Raw genomic sequence first — 16,960 nt, forward strand, 5'->3', positions numbered from 1 at the left:
AATGATGACAAGAATGCATATTCTGTCATTAGAATACTGCTCTATATGATCAATGTCAAGCTAGGTAAATCATCAATCGTTCAGGCCTTCATGATAACAGATACATGTACATGTGAAATCATAAGTCTTGGTGACAAGAATGCATATTCTGTCATCATTGCCATTCATGTTATTCTTACCAATATAGTAAATGAAGAGGCTTTAATAGGAGGAAATTTGCATATTAATGAGTCAGAAAGAAGAGGATCGAGGGTATTTGAATTCCAGTTCATCGTGATTTAGCCGTGAACCAGAATAGCGTGGTGGTTGCCCGGAAAGCAGTAGATGGCAGGTTCGAATCCCACTGGTGCCAATTTTTTCTGACTTATGATTTTCATTAAAGATTGAGCATGCGATCCTAAACACATAGGAGTAATGCCGAAAATTTGCTTACCAATATAGTTGTAACAATCAAAGTCTTGTTGGTCAACGTTGTGTTCTTATCTATATGCATGTCAACTGGGAAGATATTCAGACCGTTCGCATCCCATTGACCAACCTACATAAGGGAATTAAATAATGAATTGATAAATTAGTAAATAAATGAATAGAAAATGTTGTAATTACGTGATCAAATGAATTGATTAATAATTAGAATTGATTAATTATTAGAATAACTGATTAATATCACATATATTTGTTTTTCTCAAATTCACATATAAGTAATAAACAAAGTATTTGATGAACTTACTTACACAGCATTCATATGATATGCTAGTCATCATGCATATGGTTGTACAGCTACATAAAGCAAATGATTATATTGACAAAAAGACATTTTTTTTTTATTTATCTCTTTATTTTAATCGTAGAAAGGCTGGGGCGGGCTGATCTAACTCTCTTAAACATTTTTTGTTTGTTTTCTGCTGAGCTCAAACTGCTTGTGGTAGTTTACGTATCAAAATCATTGTTTCTTACCGTTTTGAACATCACAGACTGAGAATCTTGAAGTTCTGAAATGAAGAATCTTGGATTGTCCCTGAAGCCATTTCTGTCAAACGTTATTGGGCCAGTCAGACCATTGACATTCGTCTAGAATTACAAAAAATAAAAATAAATGAAAACATGAAGAGGAGTGGGTGTAGGGGTGTTGTGGCCCAGTGGATAAGTCTCTGGCCTTTGAACTACCAGGTCAGGGGTTCAAATCCCTCCACAGCACTAGCGTCCTTTGGCAAGGTGTTTATCTACATTTGCCACTCTTCACCCAGGTGTATCAAATGGGTACCCGGTAGGAAGAAATTCCTTGAATGCTGGAGTGTCCGATCAGGATAGGCTTGCTAACGCCGGGCAAATATCATGCAGTGCTTAGAGATAAATGTCATTTCAGCGCTATGTAAATGTCACATATTATTATTTTTATAGTTATTATCAGAAAACAAGACAGAATAGATGGTTGTGTGAATATGATTTGTTTAGACAATACAGGAGTGTGAGTCTGGAAGAGAGAGAAAAGGAGAGATGGAGAAGAGAAAGAGACTAATCCGTGTCGTTGCTTGGTATTTTATACTTTGAATTCCCTATTTTGAAAAGTTCTGCTTTGCAAGCCTCAAACAATAAAATTACAAGCTAATAACATCAAACACCTCCATTTCTTCAATGAGGTCTTATCACACCACTGATGATGGTGGTGGATTTAGTTCTTAAAAGGACAAGTCCACCCCAACAAAAACTTGAATTGAAAGAAAAGAAAAATATTCAACAAGCACAACACGGAAAATTTCATCAAACTCCGATGTAAAATAAGAAAGTTATGACATTTTAAAGTTTTGCTTAATTTCACTGAACAGTTATATGCACATCCTGGCTGGTATGCAAATGAGGAGACTATGACGTCATCCACTCACTATTTCTTTGTATTCTATTATATGAAATATTCTAATTTTCTCATTGTCAACAAGTGATACAACGATTAATCCCTCCCTGAACATGTGGAATTAGCATTGTTTAATACTGTATGGTTCAGTCAAGTTGGTACTTATGGTAAAATCTATAAAAATGAAATATTGTTCAGTTCAAACAATGGAAAAACACAAATAACAGTGAGTGATGGACATCATCGACTGAGTCACCTAGTTGTGCATATCACTGTTTTGTGAAAAATAAGCGAAATTTTAAAATGTCATAACTTTCTTATTTTACATCCGATTTTTATGAAATTTTTAACACTACGCTAGTTTAATTTTTCTCTATTCAAGTCACTTTTTCTTGGGGTAGACTTGACCTTCAAGAAACAGTTCTATAGTTCTAGACTTACCCCTTGGAGGAAATTGTAGTACGTGAGTCCGTCGGTCCATTCCGATTGCTCCCCGAAGCAGCTCAACGATCTCAACGAAATATTCCGAGAATCTCCGAGTTCTTGAAGACCATGGGCCACCACATGCACTGCGTCGTAGAGCAGAGCAGCTTCCGTCTAAAGATAAGATGAAATACAAATATACCAGAAATAAATATCATTTGGGCTTGCACTGGCCTCCCCGGCTCATTTTAATTTTGCCTTTAGCTTTTCCAAAAACTTTGTGATGGGTAAATGCTCGCTGTGAATGACAATATCTTTTTTTTGCTTGGCAATTCGTTAAAAAAGAAAATTTCCTTCTTTGGTATAAAGCACTGGACCCGCCCCTATATTTTCGGATGGAATTTTATGTCATAGATATAATTTACAATTATTTGCCTTTCATATTCTTAGAATCAATGTTAGCACTGCATTTTAAAATACCCAATTTTGTCATAGATGATATTTTGTTTATTTCACAATCTGAATCATGCGTCCTTTTAACATATTTTATTAGCACTATAGCCAGGTGGCAGCTCTTTTTAAAGCTTTTTCCTTCTTCTTCCCGTCTCCTCTATCTTTGAATAATTTGTTACTTATTTTATTTTATTTGTTTATTTATTCATTCATTTATTTCAGTTTTCTTTTACCAGGGTAGCCCCTTCAGTTACGTAGACTGATTTCCGAGAGGGCCTTTTGTATCTTTGTTTACTAATAATTATGATGAAAATGGAAGTGAATGAACGAATGAATGATTACTTACTGTGAGGATGCTGAAATTCCTGGTTGTCATGGTAACACTCCTAGGTCCCATCTGCATATTGTTCCATTCCTCCATGAACGCCTCGGTGTACTGGTCATATAGATTCAGCATATGAAGTGTGGTCAGGTTAACCTTATCACCAGTATACCTTGACATGTTTATTAGGTAAAGATCCTGTTTGAAAAAGATAATGTTGATAATTTCATTGTGTGAAGAAAAAAAATACTAATTTTGTTTACACTACGGAGACAATTGGGAAACGCATATTTCTGTTTCTGTTTCTGTTGTGGCAACTCCCGCAGGAACTCGGCAGGACAGCATTTTTTGCTGGTAAACGCCAAGCTGGTATATATCCAATTACCTTGGAAACATTTTACGTCTAGGTTAATCAGCCATAGTGGCTGACATAATTTGATAAAGCTAAATGACCTCAGCCTCAATTTATTCAAGTATGAAAAGGCCTTTTGTCTTTTTATAGACAAAAGGCCTTTTCACACGTGAATCTTGAATCATAATTGTAATGATGCTTGCAATTCTTCTTTAGAATCATTGGACCTTTCACACGGAAATTTCGTATTGTAGTTTGAGTGAAACTTAATTGGAAGTCACCTCCGGAGTAGAATTTGAATTCGAGTTTTGTTTCACACGTGCTAAAAAATTGTCATTAGCCTTATTTTTTTACTAGAAGCATTCAAATTACGATATTTTTTCACCGTGTGAAACGGCGGTAAGTAACACAAATGCATACTTAAAAAAAATTAGTGCTGCTTCTGAAATCCTTTCAAGAATTGTCAATCACTTATTGATAACACGATCTGTATTATGCCGTTTATGGATAGTAATGAAATAATAATCATAGAATACCTTTGACATCGAATCTACCCCGGTACAAAAAGACCTTTTTGAACAGACACAGATTTTTTTATGCAAGATCTGGAAACGTGAGTTCTATATTAAAACATGAAGTTAAGTAAGACTCTTTACTCTGGTTGTTACAATTGGATTATCATTTCATTATAAGAGAGATTACTTGAAATGAAACATGAATATCCCACAATAAAACTGCTTACCAGTGAAACAAATAGATAATGATAGTAACTTCGAAGCATTTGCAATTCTAGCATCTGAAAGATAAAAGAACAGAAAATAGAAAAAAATTGTTACGAATGGTATTGTTCCTATTGGTAAAACATGTGTACAGTTCATGGTTTACAAATCAACAAAACTTTGCTGGAAGTAGTTATTGTTACGATTGAATTGTGCAATTGACAAAAGGACACATTCTTACATGTTGTGCTCCTATGGGAGGTTGGAAGAAACTTTTAATCAATCGCAAAACTATTTTGGTTCCAGAAATCAATCAGTCATGTCTTTCAATTCATTGCAAGTTGGCAATTAATTGCTAGGCCCCGTCTTACAAAGAGTTGCGATTGATCCGATCAATCGCAGGTATGGAAAGCCAGCAACGTCAACATCTAAAATACATGTTTATTGAAAAAAAAAATGTCTAGAATGATGTATATTCATACATTCACTTTTTTCTGTACAATTCAGTATGCTTCTCTTTGTTTCAAAGGGTATTGAGCAAATTTCCTGAAGAAAAAATTATGACATTGATGGATTTCCATATACTTGGGATTGATCAGATCAATCGTACTCTTTGTAAGACGGGGCCCCGATCTGCGTCTTGCAAAAAGAGGTATAATCCGATTTGCTGCGGCTAAAATTGATTTATCTATTACATAATCTATTGCAAATCGACAGAAGTTTGCATTTGATTGGAAATATTTTCTTGCAACTCCCGCTTAAGCAGTTAAGAGAGAGAAGACATAACTTTTCAAAGGAACATGGTTTAAGATACCAATGATCACTGATTATTAAAACATCTGTCCATGATTATGAACTAATGAAAAGATGATGCCCTTCTCGGCTGTGAACTGCAGGATCCATGTTGGAAGAATGCGGCTTCACCTGAAGAGAATATCCTCAAGATCTTTCCGAATCCTACCAATCTACCACACCTGCAGGGTTCAATGTCAACCCACCACCTCATGTGGGGAGCCTTGGTGTGGGATGGGTGGACTCGTCATCCCCTCTTCTTGCCCCAGTCACACGGACGAAATCGATTCCTGACCGATCACAGTCATTACGTGATTTCCGATGACATACCATCGATCGGTTTGAAATCAGTTTCGATGGTGCGACCGTGCATCACTCTAGGGGTAAAATTGAGTTAGAGGACATTCAAGGACGTTTCTCACACATCTATGACAGCATATATGGTGGAAGGACATTCCATCATTTGTTTTCACTTCCACCATTCTTAAACTCACTTCACCCATCATCAGCTGTAACAATTTTCTTATTCTTCCAATAATTTTGATTATATTCCATTTTTCACTCTTTATCGTGCATTTTTTTTATCATTGGGGTGTGTAAGACTTTGAAGAGGATGAAATCCCTCAGCAGGATGGTCGTCTTGTTGTAACAGAGGGATGTTGTCGAACACTATTTTCTTGCCTGTGCCTGTCTCCTCTTTCTCTCGTTAACCTGACTACGCTAAAAATTCTATATATAAAAAAAACCTTTCCATGGTACTGAAATATATATATATATATATATATATATATTCTTCAATGTCTCTAGCCTTCCTCCCCTTCCTGCGGCTAAATGTCTACACAAAGGCCCGTATTCTGAAGACGGGTTTACTTCAAACTCCGGTTTAAGTTGTGGTTTAACCATGGAAAACAAGTTTTTACACAAATCTCCAACAGTAGAGGTTCAATGTATCAGCTCATTTGACTCTCAAAACATTATTATCTGCCTGGGAAGGATAAGTATGACAATATTATTGTCTTCACCATTAAATAAATAGTGAAGAGCACAGTTATCATGAGAAGCATTCACTGTATTTTTTTTAACGTTTGGCTTCCCATGATTTTAGCACAGAGTTTGACTTTGGAATATGGGCCTTAATATCTATCTCACTTTCCCATAACTTTGCAAAGCAAGGCATCCCTTTAAAGTCTGATGACCATGGTGACCCAATTCTTATTGAAGGATGAAACAACGATTCCGGTATCGTGTGGGGAGTTTACGGCATCATAATTTGGTACAGATACGACGCCCGATATGACAGGTAACTTCTTGAAAGCATCGTATTTTTACCCGTCAACATTATAGATAATACACCAAATATCATCACATTTTGATAAAAAAAAACTCCACGGCGCCCATGTCTTGGCTGTATCCACCTCTTTAATAATACGCCTCAATGGCATGACTGGTCACACCAGTAGAATGCATTCCCTGCTGATAAAAACCGGACACTACTTGTGGGCATAGCGTGTGTAGCATTGTTGGTTCGATCTGATGACTGTCTTGTTCGGTGTGACATTGACGGTTTATTTGTGCCGAGTTCACAGTTTAAGCGGCAAGTGACGAAAGTAAATTGGGGTGCAACCTTGTAAGAGGATGGCGATTTTTTTTTCAAGTTCAAAGAGGAGACGACATACTGTGTGGGATGAATCGAATTCCTCTTCTAAATCATATTAGATGACCCAACTATGCTTGAGACATTGGGATCTTATTTCCTATTGGTGTCGAGTTTCTTCCTCAAGGCGTTTGCAAAACAGTAAGCCAAGAGGGAGGCAATAGTTCTGTCAATAGTCCCTGTATATGGTGACGACGATATCGACAACATTAAGTCGATCACCGTCGAAACCGATATCGTCAACATTTGAAGACTAGTTTATTCTGGTGTTTTTCAGACGATCAACCTGAGCCAGCAGACACTGTTCTGAGTTGCGAACTTTAACAAATCACGAGCCACATACAATGAGTAACGAGTTGTGACTCTCGAGCGTACGTCATTTTTTTTTTATCTATTTCTAACAATTCCGACAGATTATGCCAAATATTTCTTGGTCGATAAACACTCGCGCGCCCTTTATACACTCAATTTGTCCCCTTTTTTTAAACCGTATTGACTCACTTTGGTAAAATGGCATATTTACTTATTTTTTTTTAATTATGGCTCTCAGGGAAGGGAAGGGGGGGGGGACGAGCCGGATATGCCCTCCCCCCTCGGATCCGCCAATGGTTCAAACATTACCGATACTACGACGTTGAAAATATCATGTTAGTTTTGGTCGGTCCGAGCCTCGTTTAATAAACTTGTTACGACAACAAAATACACACAATTACTACAATAAAATCAATAAAATTTAATTATATCAGTATCTTAAAACTGTCATTGCAAATTCGTTATTGTAACTGCTTTTATGAAACGGGCCCCTGGGGTCGATCTGGTAAGTGTGACAGCGACGTTACCATGGTTACAGGCATTAATTTTTTTTCTTCCAATATAGGGCCTAAGCACTTGTCTTGCAATTCCTTCTGTTCTTCCTCGCATAATTATTATACTCTGATTTTTACCTCGATACATTTCCCTCGAATATCGGAGGAAACTGAGTCATGCATCGCAATTACGCAATTATCTCTATTTGACCTCTGTGATGTTGTCGATTATCACAATTATGACAGGTTTACCTGCAACAGCCGCACCATTGAAACCGCCTCCAAAGCGACCGATGATTATGTCATTGCACTGTAAAAACTGTGGTGTTAAAACTGACACCAATTGGTGTTAAAAGAGGACCACATCCTGAGGTGTTAAAATTACACCCTACAGATTGAACATAACACCAAAGAGTGTAAATGTAACAACCAAAGGTGTTGTAATATCACCTAAAGGTGTAAAACTAACACCACCAATTTAACACCGGTGTAAAATAACTGGTGTGGTCCTCTACACTGTGAAAAAAAAGAGTAAATTTACGTTGGTCATTTTTTTGTTGGGTAATATATACGTTGGTTATTGTTTTGTTGGGCATTATGTGCCCAATACTTAGGCAAATTTTTACTCTGCCGCTGCCAAAATACAGATGTCCAATTGTTGGGCTAGTAATTGCCCTGCTGAGTGGTAAATGTTGATCACGAGTTGCGCTTGCAGCATGCTACACACGGTCGATAAGATATGGAGGGTCTTTTAGATGACTGGGGGCTGGGGAGCCTCGCTGAATCTTTCATAGATGAGTTGCTTAAACGTTTTTTTAATTTTTTTATTTTGGACTTTACGTTAAGCATAATTTGTAAGGAATTTGTCAGAATAGGCCTACATACATGACATATATCTGACGCTGTTTTGTTTTTGCTTCACTCACTTGAGATATGCACTTGCACTTGTATGCAGCGTTATTGTGCATGCAAAGCACTTTCGGATAAGGTCTCCGGATCGACACGGACCAGGTACACGAAGTGAGTGTAGGCCTTGCCCAGATGTTGGGTTAATAACTTTATTAAAAAGTTGGGCAAATTAATGTCCCCCAAAATGTAGTTCAAAATATTACCCAACAGTTGGGCACATTAATGCCCCAACAACGTTGGGTAAAATATTGCCCAGTAGTTGGTAGGGTTGACTATCGGCCCAACGTTGGGCAAAATATTGGGTAAAATATTGCCCAATTTTTTCACAGTGTATGTACACCGGTTAACACCACAGCTTTTGCTGTGTGGTAATAACGTAATAGCTTTGATCGGTCTGGGCCCCGTCCTACAAAGAGTTGCGATTGATCGGATCAATTACGACTGTGGACGGCCAGCAATGTCAACATCTTTTATGCATATTCGTTCAAAATATTTTCTAACTATGATGTATATTTATGCATTCATCGTTTTCTCGAAAAGTCACCGTGCTTCTCTTTGTTTACACAGGACATTGTGCAAATTTCCTGTAGAAAAAATTATGACACTGATGGATTTCCATAGAGTTACGGTTGATTGGATCAATCGTAACTCTTTGTAAGACGGGGCTCTGGTATCGGTTTCGTCGGTAGAATTGTGGCAGTACCTGCCTCGAAGGACAGAACCTATTTATCCGCCAGTCGGAGCATCGCCTTAAAACGTATCAGGTGCTTAGAGAATGCGATCAGCAAGGTCTCGAGATATAAGATAAAAGTTGACGAGTTCTATTTCAATGCACATGGTCACACTCAACGGCGCGGATGGAGTCAGGGCGAACACTGGGGAGCGTTTCATAGAAAAAGTTATGTCAGTGATTTTCACCGACGGATGCTGTTAGCTACTGCAAATCCTTGCATCTGATTGGCGGGGAACGAATAGGTCAGTGAAAATCACCTGATGAAACTGTACGTGAAATACTCCCCATTTTGCTATCTAAACCAGATATGAACATAGGGAATATCGGAGTAGGGCCTATGTATCTATGTATCAAAGAAAACATAATTCGGACAATGTGAGAACATAATTTTCTGGAGAGGGTTCAGAAAGAGGAATATGAGAGGTTACGTTGGAAATATGGAATTTTTATAAGGGTATATTCAAGGGTGGTGCAATGATATTTTGATAGTGGGAAGAGGGGTGATACAGTGTTATAGAGATTTCATGGAAGTCTTTCTTCTTTTTCCTCTTTTTCTTTTTCTCCCATTTTTTTTACTTCTTGAGAGTGATACAGTGTTATAGAGTTTTCGTGGAAATCTTTCTTCTTTTTCTTCCCCTGTTTTCCTTTTCTCCCATATTTTTCACTTCTTAGAAACGACAAGGGCGGGAGGGTGGAGTTAACCCCCTGCAACGGCGCTCTTGGTGTTAAACTACTACTCATGTACCTACTTTCTTTTATTTTGAGAAAAGGTCGGAGTTTGACGTTTAGCAATTTGTAAAAAAAAATCAGAGAAGGTGAAGTGAAACTTTTATAAAGGGGTCCGACCGATTTTTTTTTATCATAGAGATTTGGTATAATGAAAACATTGTGTATATTTACACGTCAGATAGCAATGATAAGAAGTAGGTTTACTTTCTTCACTTTAATTGGCAATGCTTCAGTCATACCGGCCAACAATACTCCAAACCGACAAAAGCTTTTACGTTGACTACCAATGATAAACCATCGGTCGGGTTGGAGTCGGTTTCGGTTACAGTCACATCAATGAAACATGACCAAACCGACAAGAGCATTTACGTTGACTACCAATGGCATACTATCGGTCGGTTTGGAGTCGGTTTCGGTTACAGTCACATCAATGAAACATGACCAAACCGACAAGTGCATTTACGTTGACTACCAATGACGTTCCATCGTTCGGTTTGGAGCCTGTTTCGTTGGTGTGACTGCGGGTTTTTTAATTAATGAATATATCATATACCTGTTCAAGCAGAATGGGAAGCGTCTCTCTCTTGCAATCAACGATGACATGGTTCGAGCCCGATGTCTTTATTCTCTTTAGGATAGTTTTGTGATTGGATCCTTGCATCCTCTCCACACTCAGTTGCATGTGTACGCTAGACGATAACTTAAACACACCTTGAAGTCTTTCTAAAGCTGTAAATGAAAACCGATATAAAATAGTAAATGGTAAATGGTGGTGAAGTTGTACCCGATTGCTAAGAGAGCATGAATGCTTGTATGCAAGCAACCAGAGTAACGACAGTTTAAAGTCCTCTCCTAGGGATGTGGTAATGAGGATTAATGCCAAAGTGCACTAGCGCACCAAGTTGGAATCGAACCCGGATTACCGGAATCTGAAACCCCACTCTTTTGACTGTTGACTGAGCTATCCAATTTATCAGGATAACACTGACAATAATAATAATCCATTTTCAAAAGCTTAAACTATCATCATTATGTTGATCTATAGGCTAACCAGAGATATTTTATTGGACATTGATTATGGCAAAAGCAATAATTGAGGAGGGTGCTGAAAATACAAAAGAGTATCTGTAATGAACTTTGTCCTTAGATATTTTCTTACTGACTTTAGACCTTTGTAAACTAATTATCATATTAACTTGGTAAAAATTACATAAAAGGTAAAAACATCAACAAAATCATAATTAATGACGACGAATGAAGACTGTTCCTGTATAAGTTCTTGATGACTGAGTAAAATGGGCAGCAGGGGTAAGTGATAAATGGGTAATGATTATTAACAACTAATAGGAAAATATAAATATGAAAAATATGGTAAGAATTTCATAGAAAAATGGCTAAGTGAAATTATGTGTTATTCACTGCAGTACTGGCAGACGCAACAGACCAGAATATTTTCAGATATAAAAAACTATAATTAAAAGGTGTAAAGAAATGGAGAGTAAATAGGCCTAATAAAGGAAAATGAAAATAATTTAACATTAACTTTACATCGTACAGGCATGCATAGACGAGATTATTAAAACGACCTTAAAGGGGTTCAAGAGGAAAGACAAAGAGAGGCAGAAGAGAGAGCGCATAAGGGGGGGGGGGGGCGTAGAGCAAGCAAGACAAGGGGGTAAAAAATGAAAGTGGGCCAAGTGAGAAATGATAAGTCGTCAACTAGCCTCAGTGGTTTTTATTTAGATCCTGTTTAAGTGGAATTTCCATACTCGTCTCCCATGACACTAATTAATGTTAGAAGTCGGGGTATAAAACAATTCACCCTTGAGACACAGAAAGTAGGGCAAACATTCATCATCCATTCATCTCTCCTCGGATTAACCTAAAACAACTCTCGTTCATTCCCATTCATCCTCCGCGACGGCTCAGCTCCCCAAACCCTTCGCTAATCAGCGAGATGTAATTAAGGGTCCACCGGCCGAAATGGAAGGGTGTTCGGTCGGTTCGTGATTGCCGCACTCCGAGGGCATACAGCCTTCGGCAGCCGCTTGCTAACCGTGTAATACTGATTGCTCATTTTCCTTGCATACGTTCTCATTAAACATTCTGAATTCCACTGTCGTTGATTTATTAATCGACATTCATTATAAATTCTTTAAAGATATATTTCCCTCAATTCATCATAACATTGTCTAGTGGGAAATCCATTTATATATTGATTATATATATATACATATATCTATAAATGTGTAAAGTTATACATGTACATGTACAACATATAACATATAAATACATATATTTATATATAAATACATATATTTATATATATAAAGGCTTCTATGAACATCCAATATAATGATAGTCGGTCGAATGTCCTTTGGGCACTATATAAAATAATTTAAATGGTCATCACGAGGCCCTTATTTTGGTTCATGTTTTTGGTCATGACCACTCTTACCAAGGAACTAGAGAGATATGGTGGATTATCTACCTTGCATCTTAGTAGGCCTAGATAACGTGATAATCATAATTTGTTATATTGTTAATTTGTGATTAAGCTTCCTTGTCACATAATGCCGTCTACAAGGCTTGGGGGGGGGGGAGTCTGTCGTCTAAGTCCGTATTAAAATGGCGACTTTAATTTTTGACTAACTTATTCTCTGTCGTATGATATGCATATATCGCGTTGAACCATTCACTATAATCATTATTTCACGATTTAATTTCATTTACGTCTTTTTGAATTTATGTTGTATTTTGTAACCTTTGTTTGTATCAGTCTCCCGACTTTTTTTTCCTTCAAATAAACCGAATTAAATGTAAATCTGAATCTCTAAATTTGTGGCGCAACTTCGGTGACGCAGTTATGAGGTAATAAAGTGTAATGCGCTTGCGCATAGCGTTATTGCTGGATGATATGTACATATTTTCGTTTCGTTTCGTCTCAGATCTGCATCTTAGAACATGATATGAAAATGCACAATCTGTCTACCTCTAGAAAGACATGTATTCCAGCTAAAAGGAAGGAAAGAGGTTTTTATTTTTCATTTCTCTGATGGCATCTATAATTTGAAAGGTCTATACCAAGAATCGTTAAACTCACCTTCGTCTTCATCATACATGACGGTAACCTTCTGCCATTTATAATGTTGCACTATATCAACCAACAATGAACTAATGTAACTAGCATGGGGATACAAGCTGATAGTGTTCGATAATGTCTCCATTCCTCCAAACTGTCTCCGTGTGTCGACGTGTGGTACATCAACCGTTTTACACACTGATCGCACGGCAAGAGCGCCATCTGTCGACGTAGGGCCGATTACAGCTGCTATTCCGTTTGCATGTTGAAGTTGAGCGCAAACTGGAAAAAAAATAGAACGAAATGATGTTAGCATTGTATCATTAAATCATTAATAAGAATATAATAACGTCAGTACGTAAGCGATATTTTAGTCATGTATCCGTATAAATATCAGACTGTTTTCGGGGAAATATTTTAAAATACCACCCCGTTATAATGGAGACTTATTGATTTTGAGAATACATACTTGAAGATACTGGAGATTGCATTATTGAAGCATTTAAGTTACCATGAATGAATATTGTATCGTTTGCCTTCAGGGAAAATGTGGCTAAATTATTTTGTTATGACACAAGCCGAGCCAGTCCGGCGAATCTTAATGCTTGTGATGATATATCGGCGGTAAATTAATGGGTAATATCGCAAGAATGATTGTCTCTTCTTTGATAGTCGAGATGAAAATATAGATCGGTAAGGGAAAGTGGCGAAATATAGATCAGAGGGAGTGGTAGAGAGAAGCAGTGACGGGGAATAAGGGGATAAAGGACGAGGGAGCGAGAGCGAAAAGGGGTGGGGGGGGGGGGAGGGACATATATACGCGTATATATATATTTTTTGGGGGGAACGAAAGCAAGGATTTCAAGACAAATGGTAAATATTAAAGCTTAAACAGAAAAGCAAGATCGTGAAAGCATTTACAGAAATTCTGCGAATTCGGGACATTTCGTTTTTAATATAGTGGCGGGGCACTGACTTGTGATACAACATGTGTATGGGCAACCGGACGGAAGAAAGGAGAACATTAATAAGTGTTCGACTACTTGAACAAGCCACAATAAATTTCCTTATTTGTGACCACGACAGGCAAAACCAGAACCCGATTTTCATTAAATTTCCAAAAATATGAGGAATAGTGGAACGCACTTTTGTTGTCAGCTACTTAATGCATCTGAGATATATTCCTAAATTGGATTCAAGTAAACTGTCATGGGTCAAGTTAATAATGCAGGTATACTGCATGTCATACGTGTCATGTGAGAAACTCTTGAAATAGTGCAGGCGGAATGACACGTTAAAAATGATTCGATTACCATGGTAACCGTTCACTTTGAACAATTAATCAACTTCGAAATGTTAACAGCAACAGATATGAAATATCCATAAAGAAACCATCACCATTCCTTAATAAAGATCTTCCTGAAACAAGGAGTTCATACAAATGCGTCTCATCCTCCCTGTCAGAAGGTCATGACCTCACGTGGTGACCTTTGCTGTCTTTTATCAAGACTGGCTCCAAGAAGTAAGTAGTCATTGAGGATGAAAATGAGAGAAACAGCCGGATTTAATGACGCTCTTCATTAAATTCGCCAAGGTCTACGACCTATTAACTTGTCAAAATGAAATAATATAGAGCGGTGTTTTGTGATGATCAAACTCAGTATGCCGAAGGAGTTGTTATAACTCTTAATGGACCTTTGTCCGCGGGTGAAGCCTGTACAAGACTCACTCCTTGGTAGTTGAGCGTCACTAATTAATCTATCAGATCTATTTGAGGGGTTAATAATTTCATGTCCTTGTCACTTTCTATTACATTTCGATGTTATTAAGAAACGACGAGCAATTAGGATAAAATGCACCAACGAATATCTGCACCGTCCCAAGATGATATGGGTTTATGAGAAAGCATGAAGAAACCCTGTCTGTTTTATCATAAATTCCGAATTTTTTTGGAACCACCAATCAATAAATGAATTGTAACTTTTATTTTTTTGTTAATTTGTTTACTGGTTAAATAAAAATAATCACTGATTCGAAGACATTTAGTGTGGAGAGAGTGGTGATGACGATGATAATGACAATATTGGTAATGATGGTGATTTTTATGGTGATGATGATGATGACGATAATGACAATGATGGTTATGATGATGATGATGATTGTAATAATGATGGTGATGATGACGATGATGACGATGATGAGTATGACGATAATGACGATGTTGATGATGATGATGGTAATGGTGATGCTGTTGATGATGATGATGATGATGAAGATGAGGATGATGATGCTGGAGGTGGTGATGATGATGATAATGATAATAATGATGATGAGGATGAAGATGGTCATTGCTTCTGATGACTACGATAGTGATGATAATCATGATATACGTTTATTCTCTGTCTCTCTATACTTTGTAAACAGGAGTTTCACAATATTGATAAAAACACATTTCTGCATATTTTAGAGGAATATAACTTATTATCATTTATATCATTTCATGATTGGGAATCTGAATATATATTACATCAAAGTCAATTAAACGTTTGCATAAACGACTTGCCGGAATGAAAACCAAGACGCTTTGTAAAAACCTTCGGCCCTATATGGAATTTTAGACTCTATCTCAGAACATGAGGAGGCATAATTATGACAGCTTGTTGATCAGAGCAGACGAGAGTAATTCATTCAAACATTTGGGACAGCTGCTATAGGCTAGTGGCAGGCGTGATGTCCATTTATTGAGATGGCTTGTCAAATTGAAGAATGGAAAGCTAACAAAGATATGAACATATTGAAACACGACTGACCATCATCTCAGATGGGTGTGGTATATTAGTTTGTATATGAAATCAGGGAACACTCACTACTTTTTTTATATTAAAATGTTTTATTATATCATAACACTACTTGGTGAAGAGACCATTTAAAGTAAGACCGACTTCAAAACTTGCTGATTCCCGTGACTACACCATAGACGTTGTTACGAAATAGAATTCAATCGCTATTACAATGTTTTTGCACAGTGAACCATTCTAAAAACCGAATCCAGTACTCACAAGCTAAAGTTGTATTTGTATTGGAAATTCGGGCTGATTAAGGCACACAATTATTTAAAAATGAAAAATCATTTGGTTTAACAGTAAAAAAATGAATACCTAGTTCTGGGTTTCAAAGCTATCAATAATAATATCTTTGCTTCCTTAATTTGCGCCCCTCTTTGAAGTAATTGATCTTGAAGCTAGGCAATATGATCAGTCTGGGACAAAAACACTTTCAGTCAATACCCTGAATACCCTGGTATCGTGCAAAAGTTTTCTTCCTCCCTGAAAACATTCTTTTTCATATCCATCAATTTTGGTATTCACTTCCAAAACCCAGTATGTTACCATCTACATTAGATCGATAAAATGTCTGGATCATGAATCATTAGTTCACTCTTCCTCGAACAATCTCATTCATTCTTGGTAACTTTTTCCACCCTTATAAAGGAAGGCGGTGAATATTTTCGTATGATGATGATTAATGAAGCAAACATTTCCAGGATGGTAAGAGTAATGATGAGGGGGGGGAGGGGGGGGGGTTCGCGTTGAAGAATGATGTAACGTGCGTACAGAGAATACATCAATTTCATACGCATGATCATGAGTAATAAAAAAAAAATCCGTAAAATACCTCCTCTCTTTCTTTTTCATCCTCCCTCTCTCAATCTTTCAATCGCTCCCTCTCATCTTTATCTACTTTCTTACCCTTCTCTATGTCCATAGTATTCTCTTCTTTTTTATCCACCTGTTCACTTCAGTTTATCGTTCTTATCCTCTTTCTATGTCATGTCTGTTTTCCCCCATATATCGTTTCTGATTATCTGCGATCGGTTTTCCGTCTGTAATTCTGTATCATTGTTATTTTCCATATGTTTTCAATTTCATTGAAACGTTTGTCTTCATTTTCCTTCCGCTCTGTGATGTCTCCCAAATTCTCGATCTCTTTTTTTAACATTGTTTCATTATCCGGCTCTATGTCAATCTTCTGTATACATTCTCCGTCATATAGTCTCGTTCGTGTTGCTACGTCTGTTATTGTACGCGCCAGGTTATTAAAGACCCTGACCGGTGTAAAAACAATCATATATTA

General features: G+C 37.2%; 1 protein-coding gene across 1 annotated transcript in view; it reads right to left on the bottom strand.

Annotated features, from left to right (window-relative positions):
* Positions 1–16,960, bottom strand: part of LOC121412961 (glutamate receptor ionotropic, kainate 2-like) — a 67,086-nt gene that overhangs the window by 6,215 nt on the left and 43,911 nt on the right. The window contains exons 4-10 of the mRNA XM_041605723.1: positions 12,848–13,108; positions 10,298–10,473; positions 4,145–4,198; positions 3,075–3,248; positions 2,294–2,449; positions 958–1,071; positions 434–538 (exon numbers count right to left, since the gene is read on the bottom strand). Of these exons, the coding sequence (XP_041461657.1) occupies positions 434–538; positions 958–1,071; positions 2,294–2,449; positions 3,075–3,248; positions 4,145–4,198; positions 10,298–10,473; positions 12,848–13,108 (1,040 nt within the window). The remainder of the gene's footprint in view (positions 1–433; positions 539–957; positions 1,072–2,293; positions 2,450–3,074; positions 3,249–4,144; positions 4,199–10,297; positions 10,474–12,847; positions 13,109–16,960) is intronic.

Source organism: Lytechinus variegatus, chromosome 4, assembly GCF_018143015.1.
Source record: "Lytechinus variegatus isolate NC3 chromosome 4, Lvar_3.0, whole genome shotgun sequence".
Taxonomy (NCBI): Eukaryota; Metazoa; Echinodermata; class Echinoidea; order Temnopleuroida; family Toxopneustidae; genus Lytechinus; species Lytechinus variegatus.